Source organism: Colobus angolensis, unplaced genomic scaffold (genome assembly GCF_000951035.1).
Source record: "Colobus angolensis palliatus isolate OR3802 unplaced genomic scaffold, Cang.pa_1.0 Scaffold62, whole genome shotgun sequence".
Lineage (NCBI taxonomy): Eukaryota > Metazoa > Chordata > Mammalia > Primates > Cercopithecidae > Colobus > Colobus angolensis.
In genome coordinates this window covers 9,321,484-9,347,936 of record NW_012119821.1, presented here as the reverse complement: position 1 = coordinate 9,347,936, position 26,453 = coordinate 9,321,484, and the positions used below count along the sequence as shown (strand labels likewise).

Sequence of the window (26,453 nt, the reverse complement as noted above, 5' to 3'; positions counted from 1 at the left end):
GGCTCTAGAGGATCCAGAGTCCAGGCCTACTCCAGTAGACCAAGGGTCCAGGTCCACCTCAGCATTCACAGTTCCAGGCTGAATGCCAAGGACTGAGGCCCCAAGACCATCCGTGTAGACTGTGTCTCCAGCCCAGCCCTTATTGATCCAGTCTTCAGGCCCTGTCGCATGAACCCTGATGCCAAGCCAGCCCACATGGTGACCTAGTCACCAGGCCGGCTTGCCCAATGATTCCAGCAGCAAACCTGCCCTCAAATCACACCAGACACTCTGCCCAAAATCTCTGGATGTGCTGACTGGAGAAGGGTTCTCCCAGACAAAGCAAGTATGCAAACACTAGAATAAGTCCCTACTTCTAGTAAATATGTAAAAATCAACATAAAGCAACAAGAGACAGAAAGAACCTAAGAGATACAACACTACAAAAATAACAGAATAATATCCTAGTAGCTGACCCCAAATAAATGAAGATCTAGAACAGAATGACAAATAATTCAAATTATTATTTTCAGAAACCTTACAGAACTTCAAAATATATACAGAAACAAATTAATAGTATAAAGAAAACAATAAAATACCAAAATGAGAAGATTAACAGAATGACTAAAATTACATATTTGAAAAATTTAAATTCTGGAGGTGAAAAATACATTGAAATAAAAATTGAATGGAGAACATCAACAGCAAAACTGATCAAACAGAAGAATCTGTGAACCTGAAGATAGGTTATGTGAAAATATATAGTCAGAGGAGAAATTAGAAAAAAAGAATGAAAATGAATGAATTAAATTTATGAGATTTATGGAACAGCATCAAAAGAACAAATGCTTGAATTACAGGAGTTTGTGAAGGGGAAGAGAAAAACAAAGGGGTAGAATGCTTACATAAAAAAATAATATCAGAAAAATTTCAAATGTGAGGAAAGACATAAATATCCAGGTACACGAAGGTCAAAGGTCTCCAATCAGATTCAATCCAAAGAAGACTACACTCAGGCACATAATCAAACTGTCAAAAATCAAGGACAAAGAAAGCCTCTTGAAAGTAGCAAGAGAAAAGAAGCAAATAACACATAAGAGAGTTCGAATAAGACTAGAAGCAAATTTCTCAGTAAAGGCCTACCTGATAAGCCAGGAGAGAGTGGGATGATTTATTCAAAGTGTTGATGGAAAAAAAAAAAAAAATACTGCCAATGAAGAATACTGTACTTGGCAAAGTTGTCTTTCAGAAAAGAAGAGAAATAAAAACTTTCCCAGACAAAAGCTGAGAGAGCTCATTACCACCAGACCCGTCTTACAAGAAGAAATGATAAAGGGAGTTTTTTGAGTTGAAAGAAAAGAATACTACTTTTAACACTAAAATATATGATAAAACTCACTGCTAAAATAAGTACACAGTCAAATTTAGAATCTACTAATACTCTAAATGGGGGTGTGCAAATCACTTGTATCTTTAATACAAAGATGAGAGGACAAAACTATTAAAATATTGTTAGCTACAACAGTTTGTTAAAGAATACACATGTAAATTATAACACCAAACTGCAGGGGAAGGAGGAATAAAAGTATAGAGTTTTTAAATATGATCAAAGTAGCCACTAGTGAAAATCATTTAATGAGAAACACAGCAAGAGAGAAAGAAAGGAACAAAGGAGCTACAAAACAGCCAGAAAACAATTAGCAAAATGGCAGTAGTAAATCCATATGCAGAAATAATTACTTTGAATGTCAACAGATTAAATTCTTCAATCATAACACATAGTAGCTGAATGAATTTAAAAAAACAAAAAACAAACAAACAAACAAAAAATAAGACCCAACTATATGCTGCCTATAAGAGACTTATTTTATCTGCCTATAAGAGACTATAAGGACATATAGACTAAAAGTGAAGAAATGAAGAAAGGATACTCCATGCAAAAAGTAGGAGTAACTATACTTAGTTAAAAAAGACAAAATCAAAAACTGTATGATGAGACAAGGGTCATTACATAAACAAAGGGGTCAATTCATCAGACAGATATAACAGTTGTAAATATATAAGCACCCCGTATCAGGACCCAAATATATAAAGCAAATATTAACAGAGCTGAAAGGAGAGACAGATTGTAATACAATAATAACAGAGGATTTTAATACTCCACTTTCAGCAATGCACAGGTCATCGAGGCAGAAAATCAATAAGGAAACATCAAGCTAATAGTATACCTTAGACTGTATAGACCTAATAGACATCTACAGAACATTTCATCCAACAGCAACAGAAAACTTCTTCTCAAGAACACAAGGAACATTCTCCCAAACAGATGATATGCTGGGCCACAAAATTAGGCCCAACACATTTAAGAAAACAGAAAACACATCAGGTATCTTTCCTGACCACAATGATATAAAACTAAAAATCAGTAACAGAAGGAATTTTTGAAAAATTCACTCGTACATGAAAATTAAACAACATGTTCCTGTACAACTAATGAGTCAAAGAAGAAATTGAAGGGAAAATTAAAAAGTATCTTGAGACAAATGAAAATGCAAACACAACATACCAAAACTTACGGGACACAGCAAAACAGTTCTAAGAGAGAAGTTCTCTCTCTTAGATGCCTACATCAAAAAAGATCTCAAATAAATAACTTAAAGTTACACCTCAAAGAATTAGAAAAATAAGAACTAACTAAACCCAAAGTGAGCAGAAGAAAATAAATAATAAAGATTAGAGCAGAAACAGATGAAAGAGATGTGAGAAAAACAACAGAGATCAACAAAACCAAGAGTTGGTTTTTTGAAGATATAAAACTACAAACCTATATAGCTAGACCAAAAAAATGAGAAGACTCAAATAAATAAAATGAGAAATGAAAGAGGAAATATTACAACTGATAATCACAGTAACACCAATGATACTGACCAAAAGAACAGAATAGAGACACCAGAAATAAATCCACGCATTTACGGCCAACTGATTTTCGTCAAAGCTTCCAAGAACACACAGTAAGGAAAAGACAGTCTCTTCAATAAACACTATTGGGACAACTGGATATCCACATGAAAAAAAAAAAAAAAATTAGACCACTATGTCACACCATATACAAACCTCAACTCAAAATGGATTAAAGGCTAAAACGTAAGGCTGGAAATTGTAAAACTGCTAGATGAAAACATAAGATATATGCAAACTATATATCTGGTAAGAGTCTAATATCCATAATATTAAAGGAACCCAAGAAACTCACTAGCAAATTAGCCGGGAATGGTGGCGCATGACTGTAGCCCCAGCTACACTTGCTACACCAGCACTAGAACACCAGACTCTAGGCTGGCACCTCCCACCTTGGGAGGCTGAGGTGGGAGGATCGCTTGAATTCGGGAGTAGAGGTGGCAGTGAGCTGAGATCCTGCCACTGCCCTCCAGTGTGGGTGACACAGCGAGACCCTGTCTCAAATAAAACATAAAAATAAAAACAAACAAAAAGAAACTCACTAGCAAGTAAATAACCCAATTCAAAATGGGCAAAGGACCTAAACAAACATTTCCCAAAAGGACACATTCAAATGGCCGATACATAAAAAATGTTTATATCACTAATCATTAAGGAAATGCAAATTAAAAGCGTAATGAGATATCACCTCTAACCCACAAGAATGGCTATTACAAAAAAGCCTGAAGGTAACAAGTGACGGAGAGGATGTGGAGAAAAGGGAACCCTTGTACATTGTTGGATGGCAATGTAAATTAATACCACCATTATGAGGAACAGTATGGAGGTTCTAAAACAAAATAAAAAATAGAACTACCATAAGATTCAGCAATCCCATTACTGGGTATGGGTATATATCCAAAGGAAAGGAAATCAGTATGCTAACGACATATATGGCAAAAAAATTTTTTTTTTTTGCCTTTTCACCAAATTTAAAACCAATTATATTGTGCCATATTTTGATTTAATTAGCACTATTCTGCTCAACATGTCATTATTTTGTCTCAGTAAGACCTGAGCACAAATTTAAAACCATTTTAGGGCTAACATTTTTCTTCTCTCTCTCTCTCTCTTTTTTTTTTTTTCTGAGACACAGTCTCACTCCTTCACTCATGCTAGAGTGCAGTTGCATGACCACAGCTCACTATAGCCTCGACCTCCCAGGCTCATGTGATTCTCCCAATGTAGCCTCCTGAGTAGTTAAGACTACAGCTGTGTGTCACCATGCCCAGCTTATTTTTTGGATTTTTTTTGTAGAGATGGGGTTTCACCAAGTTGCCCAGGCTAGTCTTGAACTCCTGGGCTTAAGTGATCCACCTGTCTTGGCCTCCTTTCGGAGCAAAGCACTGGGACTACAGGCTGAGCCGCCCTGCTAAGCCTTTCTTCTCTTTATGAATGAATTACATGGAATAAAAATACTTACTGCAAAATTGCACTCGTAACTTTTGTGTTGCTTTTCTGACAAGGACAGCTTTTCTTGCCATAAAATGCCTTAAACTTTAAAATGACTGATATCAATTAATTATAGAGAAATGATGCTACACAAATGCAGCATCAGTGCTTTTTTTCTTAAGGCTGGGAAAAAACCTTAACATAATCCAGTTCAAATAACTTTTTAATCTTTGGATTTTCCCTGAAAAATATTCTCAACACTTTGAGACTCTAATATTCAACGATTTCTCACATCTCTATGAGTACTATTAATAATTACTGCCATGAACTATTAATGATGCCAGTGGATTGATGATTCTTCCTCAGGTATGATGGAGAGGAAGAAAAGTAAAAACTACGCAGTATCTGTTCCAAATATCCTTTCACAATACATAATGCTAAATCTAAATCTAATCAGGAACTCAAATAAAAGTCATTGGTAAGAATTTAGTTTCTGAAGTTGTACTATATTTAAAAATTCAAAGAGTAAGCCCATTACATGGATTCCACAGCAATCCTGAAGAAAAGTAAACATAGGAAAATCCAGTATTTGTCATGATTAATGATGAAAAATCAGATTATACAGAAGAATGAATTAAATGAAATCCAGATCAAAAGCTTGTTATGTTAATGAAACCTTCAGAAGACACGAATTTACATTCTTGTTCAGTTAACTTGCTGATTGTACTAATCTGGACAAACTAATCTCCATGAGCTCTAGTTTCTACTTTATACAATGGGGTTGTAATTGTCTCCCGATCAAAACTCCTCCACTAGAGTTGTGAATATTAAAAATTAAATGTGATTGTATCTAACATACTTTAGTGAAAACTATAGCACTGAATATATGTTGTATTTAATAAAGAATTCAAATTTAAAGAAATCAATATGTAATATAAGAATGAGTATGTTCAAATCTTTTTCTTACACACATCTTATAGTTAAAGTATAAACTCTCCTTTAGAGATAAACTCTGTGGTTAAGATTCTCTCTTATCTTTTCTTATAGTGTCCTTAGCAATGTTTTTAAGATACAAAAGGATGACTTGGCTTCTTAATTGCCAGCCCCAATCCCCACAGCAGCTGTTTTCATGTATTTAATATACAACACTTAGTGTGGGGTAAAATTTTTAACAAAAGGTTCTGAGAGAAATAAAAGTTTTGAAATTATGGCCCTAAATCATCTAGCATGCTGATTTGCACATAAACATCTACTGAATGAGTACTTAGATACCAACCTGTTATAGCAAAATTTCCAACAGTTTGAGAGATCTTAACATTACACAAACTTTTATTCATTTTACTCAAGTAGTTATGATTAGAAACTTTTACATAATTATCATAGTATATTATAAAGTATGCTCTGATTTATTACATTTGAATTATCCCATCACTTTTTGAGGATAGTGATTCTCAAAAGCAAAACTTTATGGAGGTTTAGAAATAAGAGAAACACTTAAGAGCTTGGAGGAGTGACCTTTAATGGTGATCATACTGAAGTATTTTATTGATGAAAAACATGACATCCAGAGTCAGTGTATGTCAATTTTTTCTATTCAAGTTCCCTGAAGGCAGAAAGAATGATAATGTATCCTCTGGGAACATAAAGCTCAAGGTTACACTCTAGACAATCCAAAATTTGGTAGTCTTATAATTTATCATAAAAATTAGTGCAAAATTTAGATTTCTGGTTTCTTTCCTTCTAAAATTCAGATATTGAGACTTGTGAATTTCTGGTTCCTATCTGGAGAGTTAGAGAACCAGAAAGAGCCAAAAAAAAAAAAACAAAAAAAAGGGGGTTGGACAAATAGCAAATTCACACTGAACCAGTTACAGTGAACGTCTTATACTCAGTTTGGAGTGAGATGAGGTGGGGCATTATACACAGAGGATCAAAGATAAGAATTATGGCAGACTTTTACAAAATTAAAGAAGCTAGATGACAAAGTGCAGAAAGAAAAGAACTATCAACACAGAATTCTACACTTAGTAAAAATATTTTTTAAAATAAAGGACAAACAGAAACTTTCTTGCCAAAAAATTGTAGAAACTACTGCCAGCAGACCTACTCTTCAAGATATTTTAAGAGTCTTCAGGAAAAACAAATACACCAGCAGAAAACTTGGATTTAAACAAGGAAATAAAGAGCAATCAAAACTGAATAAATGAAAGTAAAAAAAGATTTATTCTTATGTTTAATTATTTCTAAACTGAATGGTTCAAACGTTCAAAGCAAAAATAGGAAAATCTATTATATGCTTATAGCATATGTAAAATGTTTAACAACAATGGCACAACAGAAGGCATAAAGTAATTGGCATTTACTGTTCTTAGATCATTATACTGCAATAAAGCAGCATAAAATTATGTGAAAGCAGATTTTGGTTAATTAAAGGTGTATATTATAAACTGTAGAGTGAACACTAAAAAACAATAATAAAATATGTACATGTAATAAATAGGTCAACAGAAGAGATAAGATGCTCAATTAACTCACAGGAGACCAAAAAAAGAAGAAAAACAAAGCAAAAAGATATGAAGCAAAGAGAAAACAACTGCTAACTGGTAGATTTTAATCCAACCACATCAATAATCACATTGAAGAGAAATGGCCTAAACATACCACTTAAAACAGAGATTATCAGATTGGATAAAAAGCATGATCCAAACATATGCTATTGATTTTTTAAAAAATCACCTTAAGTACACGGACATATGCAGCTTAAAAGTAAAATGATGGAGAAAGATACTGAATGTAAACACTAACCAAAAGAAAGCTAAAGCAGTGACATAAACTTCGGACAAGATGCACTTTAGCACAATAAACATTATCGGGGTTAAGGAGAGCCATTATGTAATGATAAAGGATCAGTGCCCCAAGAGCATAAATCCTAAAAGTTTACATACCTACCATACATGTTTCAAAATGCTTAAGGCAAAAAGTGACAAGATTGAAAGATCAAATAGGAAAACTGACATTCATAGTTGGAGGTTCCAACACACCTCTTAACAAAGTAGACAGAAAGAAACAGCAAAAATATGGATAATCTGAATACCATCAGCCAATTTGACTTAACATTTACAGATACTCCAACAGAATATATGCTGTCTTCAAGTGCACATGAAATATTTACCAAGATATGCTATGCTCTGGATTATTTAACAAACAAAGTACAACATTCAAAGGAATAGAAATCACAACATGTATGTTCATGGATCATAAAAGAATTAAATAAACAAAAAACAGCAAAAAGATACCGGAAAACCCATTTGGAAATTAGGCAACACATTTCAAATTAAACCATGAGTCAAAGAGGGTTCAAGGGAAATTTAAAACATTTTAAACTAAGACAAAAAAACACAGCATATCAAAATTTATGAGATGCGGCTAAAGTATTGCTTATAGATAAATGAATAGTATCAAATGCTTTTATTAGAAAAGGTCTAAAACCAGTAATTTAAGTTTCCACATTAAGAAACCAGAAAAAAAAAAAAAACCATAAATCAAAAAAATGGAAAGAATGTAGAGTGGAACAAAAATCAATGAAAGTAAAAACAAACACAATGCAGAAAAATCAATTAATACAAAATCTGTTCTCAAGTGGAACAACATGGGTACAAATTATAAAAGGGAATTACTAAGGAAGAAGCAGGAGTGGAAAATCCAAAGAGTGGAAGATGTAGAAAAATGTAATGATGATATCACCTAAGAGTGGTATGTTCTTAATCACCTCATTTAATTCTTTTTGGGTTCCAGTTTCCTCATTTGTAAAAAGAGGGTGAAAAAACATCTTTCAAAGGGCAAATGTACAGATTAAATGAGATATTCATAAAAAATACTTGGAAAAATAATAAAGAATCTTAGTTCTAAGGAGTATGATCAACAGACTAATTTTTAATATAATGCATGAAATGTCATATTAAGTTCAACATACCTTTAAGGACCTCAAAGGTATGATATTACAGCAAAACAAAATTTACAAATTAGCATAAAATTTTTTTTTGGTGGCAGTAATGGAGTTCATTTAGGAAAAGTAATTACAAACTAATAGCATGGCTTCTTAGTAAGTTTTCTCTTCAAGAACAAAGTAAGAAATATAAATGAGAAAATTCATAAGACAAATACAATCCACTGCAGATATACCTTTTTGCAGATTTTTTCAAAGTTGATATCATCACCAAGGGCAGATTTAGTTACCATATCAGGTTTCAATTCCTGCGAAAAAATAAAACAAATTTTAGTTACGTGTCTATCTTTAAATTATCACTATTATTAAGTTCCTTTCCATGTTTTAAGAAACTTAATATTAAATAACATCTTAATTTTGAGAAAGGAATTAACTCCCACCACAGTAAGATATTATCATGCTACTAAAATAGCCACAGCAAAATGACTTTAAGAGCAAATCCTTCTGAGAACAACATACAAGGCAAGTAAGAAGCAGTATTTTCAAGGAACTCCACACAAACAGCTCTAACCTTAGGATTTTATACCCAGTCAAGCAGCTCTTCAAATATCTAATGTATAGAAAAACAGTTTTGAACTGCAAGAATTCAGAAAATATTATATATATGTGCCTCTCCTGAGGAATCTTCTAGAAGCCAGCAAAAGATAACTTTGATAAAATAATTGATGGTGAGTACTGATCTATTTGTAGAGCTATGACTAAAATAAGTGTGGGGGTATAGGAGAAAGAACAGTAGGTAGGCTTTATATGTTTTGATTAAGCAAGAAAAACTACAACTAGAAAAAGTAGAGGAGATGGGGAAAGCATAAGATTACTGACTACCATCTAGGTCAGGTAAACAGGAGTTGAAGGATACTGTTCAAAATGAACAGAGTAGGAAATAAAAGATGCATAAGAAAATGGAAAAGTATAGTCAATATGAGATATAAATACAACGTCATCCATGGAAAGAAAATACAGACTTTTCTAAATACCAAAATAACTTTTTAAAAATCTTTGACAAAGAAGACACATTAAGTAGAGAAATAAACAGTAAATACAACGTAGAATATTCAGTAATTAGAATATAAAATATGACAGAGTTGAAAGGAAACATCAGGAATATAACGGAATGTGAATTAGTGTAATGTACCTATTAGAAGAAAAATATTTTCAAACTGAATCACAAAGCAAAACCTAACTCTATACTATATATAATAAAGACAAAGAACACAGTTATTTAAAAAGGCTCAAAGATATAGCAGGCAAACAGGAAAAATTAGAAAGCAGGTGCTGAGACTGTGTTTCAGACAAAGCTGAGGCAACGAAAACAAAATTAAGACAAAGAAGATAACATTTATGACTATGCGTCAAATAAAACACAACTATTACATAAAGCAGAAACTTCACGAAATAAAGGAAATAGAAATACTATTTATTAGCTCAAGGCTCTGACACACAACTTCCAGTCAAGAAAGAACAAAATAGGGAAATAAAATTACAAGACCTTAAAAACAATTGTATCTTCTTCTCAAGTACACATGGAATATTGATAAAAATTATCATTAAGTCAAAGAAAGTATAGCAACAGTAAGCTCCATCAAGTAAAATACTACAAGCAACATTCTCTGATCACAATGAAAAAGTAGAAATGAAAGAAAATCAACTAATCAATAAAAGAAAAATTTAAAAAGGCCTTTCCATCTGGAATTAAAACAATAAATAAATAAAACCACTTCAACTAAACAAGTTTTTTTTTTTTTTTTTTTTTTGAGACAGTCTCGCTCTGTCGCCCAGGCTGGAGTGCAGTGGCCGGATCTCAGCTCACTGCAAGCTCCGCCTCCCGGGTTCCTGCTATTCTCCTGCCTCAGCCTCCCCAGTAGCTGGGACTAGTGGAGACGGGCTTTCACCATGTTAGCCAGGATGGTCTCGATCTCCTGACCTCGTGATCCACCCGTCTTGGCCTCCCAAATTGCTGGGATTACAGGCTTGAGCCACCGCGCCTGGCTAAACAAGTCTTGAGAAAGGGGAAATATAAACAGAATTTGTAACAATAAGCAAATACTACGTACCAAAATTTATGAAAAGCATTTATTTTATTTTTTTATTTTTTTAGACGGAGTCTCGCTCTGTCGCCCAGGCTGGAGTGCAGTGGTGCGATCTCGGCTCACTGCAAGCTCCGCCTCCCGGGTTCCCACCATTCTCCTGCCTCAGCCTCCCAAGTACCTGGGACTACAGGCGCCACCACCTCGCCTGGCTAGTTTTTTGTATTTTTTTTTAGTAGAGATGGGGTTTCACCGTGTTGGGCAGGATGGTCTTGATCTCCTGACCTCGTGATCCGCCCACCTCAGCTTTCCAAAATGCTGGGATTACAGGCTTGAGCCACCGCGCCTGGCCTCATGAAAAGCATTTAAAGTGGTTATCAGCCTTAAAACAACTGCATTAGTAAATAAAAATAATGAAAGTAAGTGAATTAAATTACTCAACTAAAAGTAACCGAAATTACCTCTGTCAGTTCCTCATTTAACAAGTGAAAAGTAAGACTCAAATCATGTGATTTGTCCAAGGTCCTATAACTAGGTGGTAGAAAGACTGATCTTAACTAGTACCTTAATTAGATCATCATCTTTCTGGCCTACTGCTTCTATAATGAATTTAAAAAATCTCTACCATGTTTAAAAGCATTCATGAAAAACTAACACAAAACGAATTTATATTTCATGGTTTGTGGTGATGTCATATGACCCTTTAACCAAGACCATCAGAATCTTCTAGGTATGAGAAACACAGGTTTTAAAATGAAGCATGATTTATACGAGCTAAGTGTTATTATAACCCTTTCAGCAGAAGGGAATATATACATATGTTTTTTAATAAATGTGAGGCACTGAGCAACCCAGGCAGGTCATTTTGGCAACTTTTGTGGTCTTTCAGAAATATTTCAGGGAGAATGATGTGAAGGTTCAAAATAAACAAAATATATTTAAAAGACATACAGAAAGTGAAGATGATATGAATTTACTCAGGTTGGGTATATTTAAAGAAATACGTTTGCCACTAAGGCTGTTAATTTGTTGGAGTAATTATTAGCAATACCCAATGTCAAGATTTGCAAGCTAACAAGTTAGCCAAATACATACTGTATCACAGATGTTGGCAGAAGACACGTCTCCTGGGTCAGAGACAAAGGGCAGTTTATTACTCACAGCAATAGCAGGAGCCAGAGTATCAAAATTTTTAAAAAGCTCACTCACTGTTTTACTTTTTTTCCCCAGAAACCCAAAGCCCCAGATACATGGTAGATATTAAACTTAAGACATTAAAAAATCCATGTAATAAAAACTACAGGGAGTAGTTTAGGAATACAATACTCCTAAAAAGGGGTAATAAGTGGAAAACATGTTATTTGATTGAGAAAGGGAAAACCATTTGTAGCTCTAGTAGTAGGACACGCAAACACAAAGCATGATTACAATAACCTCTACTTTTAGAACCTGAGTAGCGATTAATTACACACCGTGTGCTAGGCTGAATAGCTCCTGGAAGACGTCCATGTCCTAATCCCCAGAGCCTATGAATACGTTATTTTACATGGCAGAAGGGACTTTGCTGATGTAATTAAGAATTTTTAAGATGGGGTTATTATCCTGGATTATCCAGGTAAGCCAAATGTAATCACAATCGTCCTTACAAGAGGGTAGCAGAAAGGTCAAAGAGAAGGAGACGCAGAGAAAACAAACAAACAAACAAAAACATAAGTGTGGGAAACGGGGGAGGTGGAGCGGGGAGAAGAGAGAGAGGGAAGAGAAGACGCTATGCTGCTTGCCTTGAGGATGGAGAAAGACGCCATGAGTCAAGGAATGCAGGTGGCCTTATAGAAGCTGAAAAGGCAGGAAAGTTTCTCCCCTAGAGACTACAGAGAGAATAGAGCCCACTGAGAGCCTACAGAAATAATACAGTCCTGTCACTGTTAGGACTTCTCACCTTCAGCACTCACTGTAAGACAATGTATTTGTGTTGTTTTATGCCACTAAATTTGTCATAATTTGATACAGAAGCACTAGGAAACTAAGGTATTTTCTATCTCCTACCAATCTTTGTATTATAAAATAATTCATTATATCATATTATTTGGACAAACACTATATGCCATAAATAATAATTAAATATTTACCTTAAAACTAAGTAAAATATAGATGCATTTGGATGGCTTAAACTTTTTGTCTTATACCATTTATACTTCAGTATTTTGGATCAACTCGTTTATTACTTTAGTTTTAAATATAGCTACAAGTGTCATTAAAAGGGAATATTATCTCCTAAAACATGGTTCATCTAAAATGTAAAAATTGTGTTTAGCAAATATGGATGGATAGGAAAGCTGTGCTATAACTGGAATTGTAGGGTACTCTTTTAAGTAAACAATGAGAAACTAAGACTTTTTTTAGACAAATAAAAACTGCAATAAATGATATATTATGAAGTTATTCTTATTCAGAAGAAATCAGGTACTGACTTTCAGAGTAAGGCTCCTTTTGATGTACTATTACAATTGCACAGATAGCACCTTTAAAAGATTAGAGAAGACTTCACACACAGCTTTTCTGAATCCTCCTAAGAGTCTGCTGTGAAGTCTGCTTGGGAAGTTCATACTAAATTGTGAGGACTCGCAAATTATTTCTCCAACTGCTCTGAAACCTAGATTTACATATATTTTAACTCAGAATATCTATTTTTTAAGGGATAATTTTAAAAAACTTTTTTTTAAAATCACTGTAGGACTGAATTTAACAGTGTCAATAATACATTATAATTTGGTCACAAAATACTTATGTTTTAAGAACATATAAATTACTTATCAAATTGATTATGGAAGCCAGTCATAGCAAAACTCAGTAGAATCCAGAAGATCAGTAATTAAAACTGGAGGAAACATGAAGAATTGAGTTTTCAAGATCTGAAGTAATTAATTATTTACAAACAATGCCTGGGAAGATGGACAAGGTCCCTGGATTTGAGGCTGGGGTCCCTTACCTGACAATACATCAACTCTCTTCATTATAAATTGTTTTCTACACGTGCACTGGAAAGCAAGTAAGCCCTAATTTGGCAAAAAAGTAGCAAACTCTGAAAGACAAATGGTATGTAGAGGCTTAGGTACTAAAGAATCACTACAGCTTTCTGGTTAACTATTTAGAAGGGTACATATATTCTAACCAACTTATTGAGAACAATTCTGCTTCAAGTGAGACACATGGTCAGGCAATAAGACATGTAGTCAAAAAAAAAATGCATTGAGGACATATATAAAACAAACAACTTATGCTTATAATAACCTTTGTTCTCCATATTCTTGACAGAAAACTGGAATGAAGAGCCTAGAGTGTAAGTTCTCCAAGGGTAAGAATGATGTCTTATTCGCTTTGACTGTCAGACTCAAGTACAATGACACATGTTGAACAGAACTGGACCAGCGTAGAAACATTTTAAATGTCTATTTCCTTTTTTCCCCAACTTTTATTTTAGATACAAGGGTACATGTACAGATTTGTTACATGGGAATATTGTGTGATGCTGAGGTTTGGAGTGTAGATCCCGTCGTGCTGGTAGTGAGGACAGTACCCCATTGGTAGTTTTTAAACCCAGCTTTCTCCCCACTGTGTAGTCCAAAGTGTCTATTGTTCCCATATTTAAGCCCATGGGTACTCAATGATTAGCTCCCACTTATAAGTGAGAACATGCAGTATTTGCTTTTCTCTTCCTCTGTTAATTTGCTTAAGAATACAGCCTGCAGCTCCATTCATGTTGCTGCAAAGGACACAATTTCACTTTTTTTTTTTAATGGCTGCACAGTATTCCATAGTATATATGGACCATTTTCTTTATTCAATCTACCACTGATGGGCACCTGCACTGATTCCCTGTCTTTGCTATTGTAAGTAGTGCAGCTGTGAACGTAGATGTCCATGTGTCTTTGTTAGAATGACTTACTTTTTTTGGGTATACACCCAGTAGTGGTATTCCTGGGTTGAATGGCAGCTCCATTTTAAGTCTATTTCTTAGTGAGAAAAAAAAAAAATCAGTTAAATCTCTTATTAGCAAAAAGTCAAATCCAAGATTTGCCAAAACATTTTCAGTTGCCAATCTAGGCTTTTTCTTTAGAGAAACAAAGTTGAAAGAGAACAAATACTAGGGAAAAAAAAAATCAGCCAAGAGGACTACTAGAGTATTGCAAAGAAGAGTACTTACTGCTCAGTTCTACATTACTCTGTTTTACTTATAATGGAAGAAAGTGAAGCACTACTTAAAGACTCACTGAAATATACAGATATATAATTGTGAATGGTTGAGAAACTACATTAGGTAATAAGCCAGGCAGATGGCAGATACAATCTTGTTCTTTCTGAGGAAAGGTTTCATGCCAAATGGAAAACTAAGATCCATTTCTAGACCCAGTAATAGACATTTTAGACAGGAGTTATATACCTACTCCAAGGACATTTTATATGTACTCAGTGTTTAAAGATCACCTAGTCCCTCATGCACCACACTTAATCCTGGCTAATAGCACTTAAAATTGTGAAAGAAACTAGTTTGTGCTTATATGATACTGTTACACCATGTTCTTCCTAGTGCATATTGTTAATGCTAAGGAAGATGATTAACCAGGCAGCAACACTTAGCTTTCCTTCATCTAAAACTAATTCCAGGCAGGGTGCAGTGGCTCACACCTGTAACCCCAGCACTCTGGGAGGCCGAGGTGGGCAGATCATGAGGTCAGGAGATCGAGACCATCCTGAACAACATGGTGAAACCTTGTCTCTACTAAAAAAAACACAAAAATTAGCTGGGTGTGGCGGCATGTGCCTGTAATCCCAGCTACTCAGGAGGCTGAGGCAGGAGAATCGCTTGAACCCGGGAGGCGGAGGTTGCAGTGAGCCAAGATCGTGCCACTGCAACCCAGCCTGGAGACAGAGCTGTACTCCGTCTCAAACAAACAAACAAATTCCAATGTCTTTTTTTTTTTCAGATAAATATAGTTCTCTTGAATTTAGATTTTTCTCTAAATTGAACATAACTGCAAATACTCTTCTGCTTTTTGGCTATATTCTGTTGTCAGTGATGATCAATTAAAAATTGTTTTAATTCCTTCCTAATTATGTTAAACTAATATTATTCATGTTTTCAACATTAAAGACATCATCCCCTAATAACCAGATCCATCAGAATTATTCCAGTTCTCTTATTCCACACAGTGCTAGATGCCACTTTTTGCTTTTACATAAAATATCAAACTAAGTCAAAATTAGGTAATCCCAATTTTGGTTATTTGGCTACAACCTTGTCTTTCTTCTTTCCAGGGACTTTGTTTGAACAATCTAATATAGTGACTCATAACCATATAAGCAGTGTAGTGTTGCCTCTGGTTAAGTAGGGCAAGTAAACATTTGTAACCAAACTATTCTGTATTGTGCTGTGGGAAGGGAGATTGGGTAAACACAAAAAGCAACTTGGAGGCAATAACCATGTTGATATTTTTAATTTCAAGAGAATCTTATCAGAGTCAGGCTTTTTACTTAATAAAATACAAAACACGTTTGTATTTTCCAAAGTGTGATCAAAATTGGAATAGTATATTTAGGTTATAAGGGATTAATCCCCAATACAGAAACTTAGAAGGTGCCAAGAAAAGTCTGGGTTCTAGATTTTTGGTCTATTTGAAAATGAGTCATTTCTCTGAAATAAAGAATCTGAAATAACTTGTGAGAGAGTGAGAGACACCAAAATCTTCATACTTTTCTATAGTTGAGAATTTCATTATGATTACCTTTCAGTGACAACAAAAACTTTATTTCCTAAATACTGTTCTGCTTTTTACATACAGTTCTAGATGAAACTTCAATAAAGTTATACTCTATCATCATATTGCCAATAGATTTTTTTCCAAATAAAATATCACTATCTTCTTCCTACACCTATTCCTTTGTTCTCCATGGAAACAAATTGCATCTCGATCTTCTGCTGCTAGTATTAGACAGCTCAGTGTCATGAGATACTGGGAGTCCCTTTACTATGCTTCTGTTATGCTCCTATCACCGTTTCTGCTTTCTCTTTGGTACTGTCAGTTGTATCTGTTCGCTCTATTGTATTACCATTATCCCACTCCTAGGTTCAAGACTTCTTTATGGATTGTGTGGATTATAATAGCCTAATTGTTCTTCCAGACTCCAGGATGAGTAACTCCAAGGGCCATTACATCACCATCCGGAATACAGAATGAAGTCAATCTTTCAGTTTGGTATTTAAATCCTTTCAGTACTTGGCCTCAATGTATCTTTCTGATCTAACTGCTCTAATTTTACAACACACTTCCATGTTTAACATTCAATTCTACATGGAATCACCTGAATAAATTTTCTACCTCAATATCTTTGTAATATTTTTGCTTTTTAAAATTTTTTCTTCAGAATGCCTTCTAACTGGTTACCTAACTTTCTCACTCCCTTTCCTTCCAATCAAAAACTATCAATGTTTCGGGTTTTGGTTTTTAAATACCACTAATAATGAAGCAGGACTTCTTAGAGAAATGGCTGATTACAGATATGAGGCAGAAAAAGTATAAACCCTGTGATAATTTCTTATGCCGGAAAAGGACAAAAGGAGTTCAAATTAGGGTCTCAAACAAGTTATGCAGGCTGGCTTAAAGGGGCTACCACTGGCTAAATTTGGGTGTCAAAAAGAATACCGACAGCAATGAATCACAACCACATTGATCATATATTTGTTGTTCAGACTGCAGCCCATTTGAGAATAAAATAAGGCACCATTAATAAACATGCTGGGCCACATGGTGAATGAACACCGGGACAATCCCAGGGAAATTTGCTTATATGAGCACCCTAATTATAACACTTGTCAACACTTGCCATCTCCAAATGCTCTTTATTTTCTCTCCAACTCACTTCATTGGCTTTTGTCCCAGTTACATTAATCCCATTATTTTAAGCCTGTGAGGATCTCCACGCCGCTAAATCTAATGAATAAGTCTCAGTACTCCTCTTACTCAATGTATCAGCAGCACTGTCCCCTTCTTGGCCTATCAATTTTTGTTAATTCTTCCTTTCTTCTTGATACTCTATCTTCATTTGACTTACATCAGACCCATATTCTTGGTTATTTTTTCTCTGTCTCCTCTGCTAGTTCTTCCTCTTCTCTCTAACTTAAGAATGGACCAGGACTCTGTCCTTGGTACTCTTCCTTTTACTATTATCTAATAATACCTCAGTGATTTCATCAGTTCCATTATTTTAAATATTATATATATGTGAACATCTCCCCAAAATCTCCATCTGTAGCCAAGATAATTTCTCTGAACTCCAGACTTACATAACCAAGTATCTACTTCACATCATCATTCCTAATCCTTCCCACTCTGCTCTATTTCTTCCACAGTATATAATCAACGAATATGCTATACAATTAACTTATTTATTATGTTGTCTACCCTAATCCCCCAACTCCCCACAAAAATAAATTACAAAAGATCAGAAACCTTTGTCTACTCTTCTCAGGTAATAAGTGGTAATAAGTGTCTAGAAAAGTACACGGCATTTGGCAAATGCTCAATAAGTGCTTGTTGAAAGAATGGATACTGAAGTTATTTTTACTTGTTAGGTATTATAAATTGTTACACTAAATATCTCAGTTATCGCAGTGTTAGATACAACATAAACCAGACATGTCAGTAAACACTGCCACTGTGCAGGAACCATGGCAGAGTGTATTTAATAACTATGTCTTTCATTCAGGTTTATTATTTTCCATTACCTAGATTAAAAAAACACAGCAGTTAATCTTTACTCTTGATCATGCTGAGATGAGTTTAAATCACTATCTTCCCTTACACAGACTTCATGAATAGAAACTAATAATCTAAAAGCTTTGTATTTCTTGATTCTACAGATACTTCCTTTACAATGTAAAAAAGAAAAACAAAACCCAATACCAAAACAAAATAATGAAGCAATACAAATTTAAGTTTTTCACCCTATAATTTGTAAAGTTTCACTCAAGTTTTAAGACTCAGCTTCCTGTTACAGAAAGACTTCCTTGAATCTTCAAGCAGTGCTAAGTGTCCCTCCTCAAATATGTCTAGCAGCATCTTTCAACACATCACAGTGAAGCTCTCTCCATTTTTCTAATTAGACTTTAAGCTTCTCAAAGGCAGGCACCATATTAATTTCTATATTTTTGTAAACTAGCCAAACATGGCGCACACAAAGTATAGACGTAATATATTTTTGTTGAGCCAAAATAAAATGTTCTGGTCATGAGGATGGTTCTGAGATGAGATTATAAGTAAGTATTTGAACTTTTCTGGCAAAGTACCAGACTAAAAAATATCAGGTAAAACTTTTGTCTTTTGAATCCTACAGTGCTAACTGAAATAAAGAGAGTCACTTTAGATTCTAGTCTAAAGTCACAGTGCAATCTGCACAATGATAACGGATTGTGTGGTATAGCTGGTCTGGAAAATATCTCTGTTCTGGATCCCTCTGTCATTATGAAAAGTTTTAGTGTAACTTTTCACAATCGTCTTGAAGGCAATAGTCATCTTAAATAACATTTCATTTATGCCATTTATATGGATTAAAAGACTATAGAAATTCAAATTCTTAAAAATTAAAGTGTACCATGGCTAGGAATGTTGATGTATATTTTATTTACTCACTACAGCAAATAAGTGAAACAAAAATTATATACTGCTATAACCTCTTACACATCTTTTTATAGATGTGCCCATTTATATTTGAAACATGTCACGGAAACTTCACAGAAAGCCTTCTATGTGCAGAAGACTGTGTAAAAAGGCAATCCAAACAGAGTTTCATGTTTGAAATAACATGCCAATAACCTGTCATAGTAACAAAAAGAAAGATGTGTTAATAATTGATTTCTAAAAACTGATTAAGTACTGTGTGTATGAGGATGAAGTCAGCAGGGTAATTTTAAGTAACTGGGGTAATTTCTGTTTAGCGCAGTTGGTGGGAACAATAAAAATACAACCAAATTACTAGAGGAGCTTTCTCCAATCACAGAAAACCCCCATCCATTACGACATATGCCATAAGGCATGAAGCCTTATGCATACATCTTTCATCTTTTCCAATAAAATCACTTCTTTAGAGGTTGGTGAAAGCTGTGAAAATGATAGTCTGATTTTGCAGAAGTATGTGTGATGTGGTGGAAAATCCTGCCTTGTTATCAGGCAAAACTGTAGAGACTTAAAAAACAAGAATGCGTAACATATAGGGAATATAATGTTGACTGTAGTATGTACACAGAAATGAGGTTAATACAGTTGTGCACGATGACCGGGGTCAACTGATGAAAATGCTTTTAATACTCATGAAAAATTAGATCCCATCTGGCAGACAACAGGAAGCTAATCTAGGGTCTTGAACAGGAGAACAATATAATAAAACAAAGTAAGTTTACTACCAAGAAATTTTACTAGTGTCAGGTTTTAGCTGGCAGCCAGTTAAAGAATTACTAAATGTCTACAAATAGTACTGTCTCACTTTAATTCCAAGTTGAATTTCATGTCAAAAGTTGAATCTGCATATTCTAAAAGCTAAGCTTAATGCATTTTTCACCTGTAAATTATTTTCATCAATATATAAAAATAATTGTTTCAGTCAACAAAAGCTTAAAAAACTTGTATAATTCAATTGTAGAATGATCTGCATCTTATCAAAAAATATTAATTAAACATAAACATTAGCAAATAACACAGTCAAATGAAGCTCCCAAAACTTCTGTTTTACCATACAGTCCTATCTTTCACAGTAAAATACTTTTTAGAAAATCAGGCAAAACAGCTTGTTTAATGTAAGTGATTAAACATGATCACATTTTTTATGCCAAATAAAAACATCAAAATTGTTCTTGGCATATAAAATGACTCACTTCTGTCAGGTTCAAAGAGGCAGACAGAAAATGACACCCAGCAATTACATCAGTCTGAAGATTCTACATAGAACACTTCTGTATTCTAAGAAATAAGTTGAACAAACTTTTTCATTCTGGACATTCCCTTCTAACAAAATGGATGGCCTTGTGAAGAAAAGTTTACTGTTTGCATATAATTTGTCTCCATTTAACCCCAAACTGAGGTGATATCCAGTTAAAAAAACAAAAAGAACATCCCATTTTGTAAGACCAGTTACTTACTGATCTTATTGCTGCTTTTCTCTAGGGCCCTTTGTCTCCTATTATGTGTTTCCAACAAAATATGTTGTAATATTTAACTCTTTTCTCAAGCACCGTATTATTTCAGACTGGAATCATGATAGTAGTATTGGTTGTCCAAGATTTTTGAATTAATAATTTAAAAATGCTTTGGATATTTTCACAGTTATTAGGAAATGTTTGGCTAAGGTTTAGGTTCAAATTTCCAGAATTACAAAACAAAAAATCAAATCAAAACAAAACAAAAATAAATGGGAAACTTTTTTTTTAAAAAGCCATGTTATACTGCGCTTTCTTTCTTCATACTGCTGAATCTTGTTTATACACTCAGCAGCCTCTGAAGTAGGCTTATCTAGGTGAAGAATTTCAGAATCAGTTCCTTATTTAAAACTTAGGTGTATACTATGACTCAGTAAATAGTAACAGCATTTTCATCTCTTTTGCCAACAAAGGCCTGCAACTTGTTTTTTGTGTTCAAACAGAAGCAAGCAAGTTCAAAAACAGATGATACATACTACTGCTATTTTTCACATATGTTGTTATTTAAAAGACAAGAATATTTTAAGGCAATCACAGACTTTATATAAACATGGTCTACAATGAAAATCATGACCCCTATATATTAAAAATGCAACAGTAAGAATTTCAGGAATATGACCTACACAAAATAGTAACTTAAAGCTGTAGAAACCACATGTCAGAAAGCAAATGGGGATTTCAGTATGATGATCTGTTACTGAATGCTGTTACTGAATGAGTGTGAAGACAGCATTATATACTGATCTTTTCAAATAGTGCTATGATTTCCTGTTTATAATTTCAAAGGTCACAATTAAGTACAGAAGGCTAACAAACCAGGACATCTTTCTTGCTCTCCTTTTAGAAACAAAAGTTCTACCTTTTAAAAACTTAAATTGGAAGTTATATGGTCTTAGGGTATTGGCTAAGGTGACCGTATAAAATGAAGAACCTTTTTCCTCCTGTTTCTGATACTTAACAAGCAAAAAGAAAAGCCTCTGATTACAGATTCTTCTTAATAACAGTTCCATAGTATTCCATTTATCTTTAGAGACTCAGAACAACCTCAACATCGTAAACGTGCCAACATGTAAAAAAAAAAAAATTTGCAGTAGAAATCACTCCGTCAGCTAGTCAAGCAGCATTCACTATGTATCAGACACATTACTAGGTGTTAGGAATAATTAATTGAGTAAAATAACCCATTTTCTTAAGTAGTTCTCTCTAAGCAGCAGGAATGGCATGAAAGCAGACTGCTATACCATATGATAGCACAAATACACAAAGTAAAAGGGCCTGTAGAGAGTAGGTAAGTAATTCTTCTGGGGTTAGAGTTCCAGAAGCGCCAGGGAAAGTTTCCTAGAGCTAATAACATAAGAATTTGGTGTTGAAGGAAGAGGAAGTGTTTGTTCAGGTGGAAGAGATGTGCTATGTTTAAAAACTCTGATGTAGGCAATGGGTCATGAAACTGCTAAGTTTGGGATTCAGTTTAGCTGGTAGAAAAAAAAAGTTACAGGGTAAGTGGAAGATAGAGAAGCAACAGAGGGGTAGCTAGAGTACAGAGCACAAAGAGTCTTATATATCATGCAGGGAAGAAGTCCAATTAGATACGCATTTTAGAAAGGTCACTGGTTAGACTGCAGAACATGATCTGAAGGCGAGACCAGAGGCAGGAAGTCTACTATGATTTGAATGTGTTTTTAAATGTGCTCATTTCAGAAACACCTAATTCATCATTCCCTTCTTGAACGAGTTTCTTCACAAAGTTTCCTAGATACTCTTGGTTCTTTTTCTCCTTCAATGGCTACATTTTTTCAGTCTCTTTTACTTATTCTTCTTCATCTTCCTAAAATCAAAATTGTAGTGTGTCTTGAGGCCCTCAGAATAAGATAACATGATTAATCATCCCCATACCCCCAATCCTGGAAACAACCATAACACCTGGACATGCTACCCAAAAGCTCTATCTGCCTATCTGAAGATATTAGAGAGTAAATGGAAACAGACAGACTCTAATGGAGGGTCCACCAAGCCTACTTGGAGGAAAGAAGATGGAAAGTTGTACAGCACAAGTAGTTACCATTTCTTCAAGGTTTAGCCTAAGGACAACTGCGATCAGGAGGGTTTAGAAACAGTGGCAGAGCTACCCCTGAAAAAATGAATCCAGGATACTTTATCTGCTGAGACAGCAGGGTAAGCCCAGAAGGGAGAGAGAGAAGAAATCTCTAAATATCTTAAGCGTTCAGGTAAGTAGCAGATTTAAAGCATCTTCCTGAAAGACAAAAAATCTAAACTGAGACTGGAACTGCTGTCTAAGAAACGTAGTTTAAAGTTAAAACCTAGCCAAGAAACTTCATTAAAACAGCCACTTATTCGAGAAAAATAACCAAATCCAGAATCTCTGCAACTTCATAATGGCCAGGGTACAGTCCAAAATTACCCAGCATATGAACAGGAAAGGAAAAAGAACATTTTTCTTCTCCACAAACAAAAATGGCTATTATCACTATCCTTGATGGCGTTCAAAAAAAATTCCTCTCAAAGAATGAAAATATTATCAGAGAAATAAATTACTGCAGCAGAGAAATAGAAACAATAAAAACATTTTAACAGATGTTGCCATAGAACATAAATCGCTGGGTGAAAGACTACAAGATGTTCACATAGTCTCACAGTATCATTTCACAGATCACTTAGCAACAGCAAACCGAAAAGATACCTTTACAATGGAGAAATCTGGCATATGGCACTTAAATCAAGTGCCAGAAAACTCAGCACTGATAGTAAAGGTACAAACATGCATGTGATACAATGCACTATTATTATCATATTGCAGTATTACAATTTTCTATAGGTTTGAAGTATTTTCCAAAAAGTTGGAAGTTAAAGTATAAACACAGTATTATACATTATGAAACACAAAAGAAAAGCTAAAAGGAAGATTATTACATATCAGGGAGAGGAGAATTAAAGTAGCTGTCTTGGGATCTATTCATTTCCTTTAACAGGAGGAAACTCTAGGAAAGGGAGGTGATGCAGTTTAGTCTTCGTGTTAACATGCTGGTAAGCAGTCCCTCTGGTAGATAGGATAATGAGTTTTTGTTAGGTGGAGGGTCCTTACCCAGAATTTACGGGTTTATGAAGCCTGGCACACTGGAGAATATCATGTAAGCTATATAACCTGAGGATATTACATGGAGAAGTTTCAAAATGTAAATGCTCTCTGATATGAGGTAATAACCAGACTTCCTCATTTGGAGACTCTGCGCTGGAAAGTACACATCTGATGTGGAAAGGAAGGGCCTGTGGAATTACATAGAGTCCCAGATCTCTCTCCTTGCTTCACCTGTCCCCTTTGACTATTTGCATCCTTACAATTATTAGTAAAGCTGATTCTAGGTAAGAGCTCTAACACGTTGAGTCTGATTTGATAACATATTGGCTCACAGATAAAATTGTCAGAAATAATTATAGTGTACGATTAATGATACTTTTAATACAATTACTTTCATAGAATAAACGAACAAAATGTCAAGTTGACATAGCTAATTAGCACAGTACAGTGTACTTACAGGCTTCAATAAGGTATCTTTTACCCTATGAAAGAACTTGTTTAAGCATTCATAGGAAAAAAATTTACCAAAATCACAGTATGTGAAACTATAGAAAAAAACTCAGTAACTTTTAAAAAAGCACATATAACCAGAAATATCACAAAATTTTAAAGAGTATATGAATACATACAACGATAAACCTCCAATCTAAGGAGTATACGCAGCCTAGAATACTTCTGAACATGTCCTCTGAAATGGGATTCTCCCTAGAGTTGTGGTGAGGTTTAAATGATATGATAATTATATTATTTTGATGATATACCATTTTACTTAACTTTTATGCCTTTACAGATTATAATCGATACTATTTTTTTTGATTTGTGATCTCCCAATGACAACCACTTAGGATCAAGCTGTGCAGAAGCCGGAGACAAAGTGATCCTAACGACTGATTACAAGCTCAAAGGCTGGTTTTAATAATAGATTTCAGAATGTAAAACTAGGGGAAGAATAAAACAAATGGAGAAAGTTTTAACCTAGAGGAGAAGTAAGAGGTAGCAGGCAGAACAAGGTCTCAAAGAAGAACACATAAATTCTCATCTTAAAGAATATTCAGGATAGGAAGAAGTAACAGCCTTAGAGAGGAAGAGGTTAAAAAAGAATACAGATAGGCCAGGAGTGGTTGCCTGTAATCCCAGCACTTTGGGAGGCCGAGGCAGATGGATCACCCAAGGTCAGGCGTTTGAGACCAGCCTGGTCAACATGGCAAAACCTCGTCTCCACTAAAAATACAAGTTAGCCAGGCATGGTGGCAGGTACCTGTAGTCCCAGCTACTCAGGAGGCTGTAGCAGGAGAATCATTTGAACCCAGAAGGCGGAGGTTGCAGTGAGCAGAGATGGGGCCACCGCACTCCAGCCTGGGCAACAGAGAGAGCCTTTGTCTCAAATAAAAAAAAAAAAAAAAAGAAATACAGATACAGGCTACTGTGTATATTTACCTGTGAAGAACTAAAGGATCTGAAAACACACTGTACATCTTTGGGTCTTTTTTTTCCTACATGGCAAGTTTCATGTTTATTAAATTATCTCCTCCAATATCTAGGAAAGTGTCTAGCTATATCAGAGGATGTTCTCATCTTAGTGAAGCAGTATACTACAGTGGATAACATAATTAGCTTTATAATCAGTTATAAATTGCTTAATTTCTCTAAGCCTGAGTTTCTTATTCTGTAAGACAGGGATAAAAATGGTATCTGCCTAGTGAGACAGTAAATATAAAACACATAATATACTGCCTGGCGCATAGTAAATGGTCAGTAAAAGCTAGTTGTTACTTTCATTATCGAGTAAGAGATTTGTTGCACATTTTGAGTAATTTCAGTATATGTTTGAATTTTACCATCTCCTTTTTCAGCTAAGTAACTTACTGATCTGTAAATGTTGATAGGCTAATTTAACTAACTTTCAAAGAAAAAGAAACTGTTTTAGAAGCCAGTATTTCTACTAATATCAAGGTTAAAAGTATAGACACTATTAGAAAAGGCAGCAAAGACTTGGGTTTCATACACCATAGTCTATAAAATTAGAACCTATGATTTTAAAGGATAAAGATCAAGTCAATTTTTTTCTTGGTTGGCCAGAAAAAGCAAACTCTCATTTCTAAAAATACTCAGGATTTCTTCACAAAGAAGTCATCCTGCAACAAAATACCCTATTATTACAGAAAGCAAGAATAGGACAGTATGTCATCAATAAGACTATAAAAATGAAGCAGTATCTGAGCCAAGGAAAAATTTTTCTGGAAAAATAAATAAGCAGAGGTCTTTTCTCCAAATTTAATTAAGACTGAGAGTTTGTTTTGTCACCATTTATTTGATACTCTCAAGTAAGTAATAACCACTTCCTAAGAAAATTACAAATGACCTACTAATTAAGAAACATGCTGTATGTATTTGCTTTGTTTAGAAAAGACAAAAAAAACTGTAAAAGAACCATAAATAAGGAATAAAACTTGACATGTAAGAACAGCAAATATATAGTCTTTCTAGTATTCACTTTATATCTAAATTTATTCCAGTTTTTAAAAAGCATTACAAAAGAAGTTGAAGTCAGAGTAGCCAACCCAGCATGCCCTAACTCCTGCCACAAATTCAAGACATATACATACTATGAATTTTATGAATTCAAGGAATACATAGGCTATGAATTTGGCTTTCTATGATGCAACCATTCCATTGCGTAATCACAGTGAAAAACAGAACACAAACCAAACCAAA

At 34.5% G+C, this 26,453-nt stretch overlaps 1 protein-coding gene across 1 annotated transcript in view; it reads right to left on the bottom strand.

Annotated features, from left to right (window-relative positions):
- Window positions 1–26,453, bottom strand: part of SRFBP1 (serum response factor binding protein 1) — a 62,071-nt gene that overhangs the window by 20,896 nt on the left and 14,722 nt on the right. Inside the window, exon 4 of the mRNA XM_011963696.1 lies at window positions 8,551–8,622. Coding sequence (XP_011819086.1) covers window positions 8,551–8,622 — 72 coding nt within the window. The remainder of the gene's footprint in view (window positions 1–8,550; window positions 8,623–26,453) is intronic.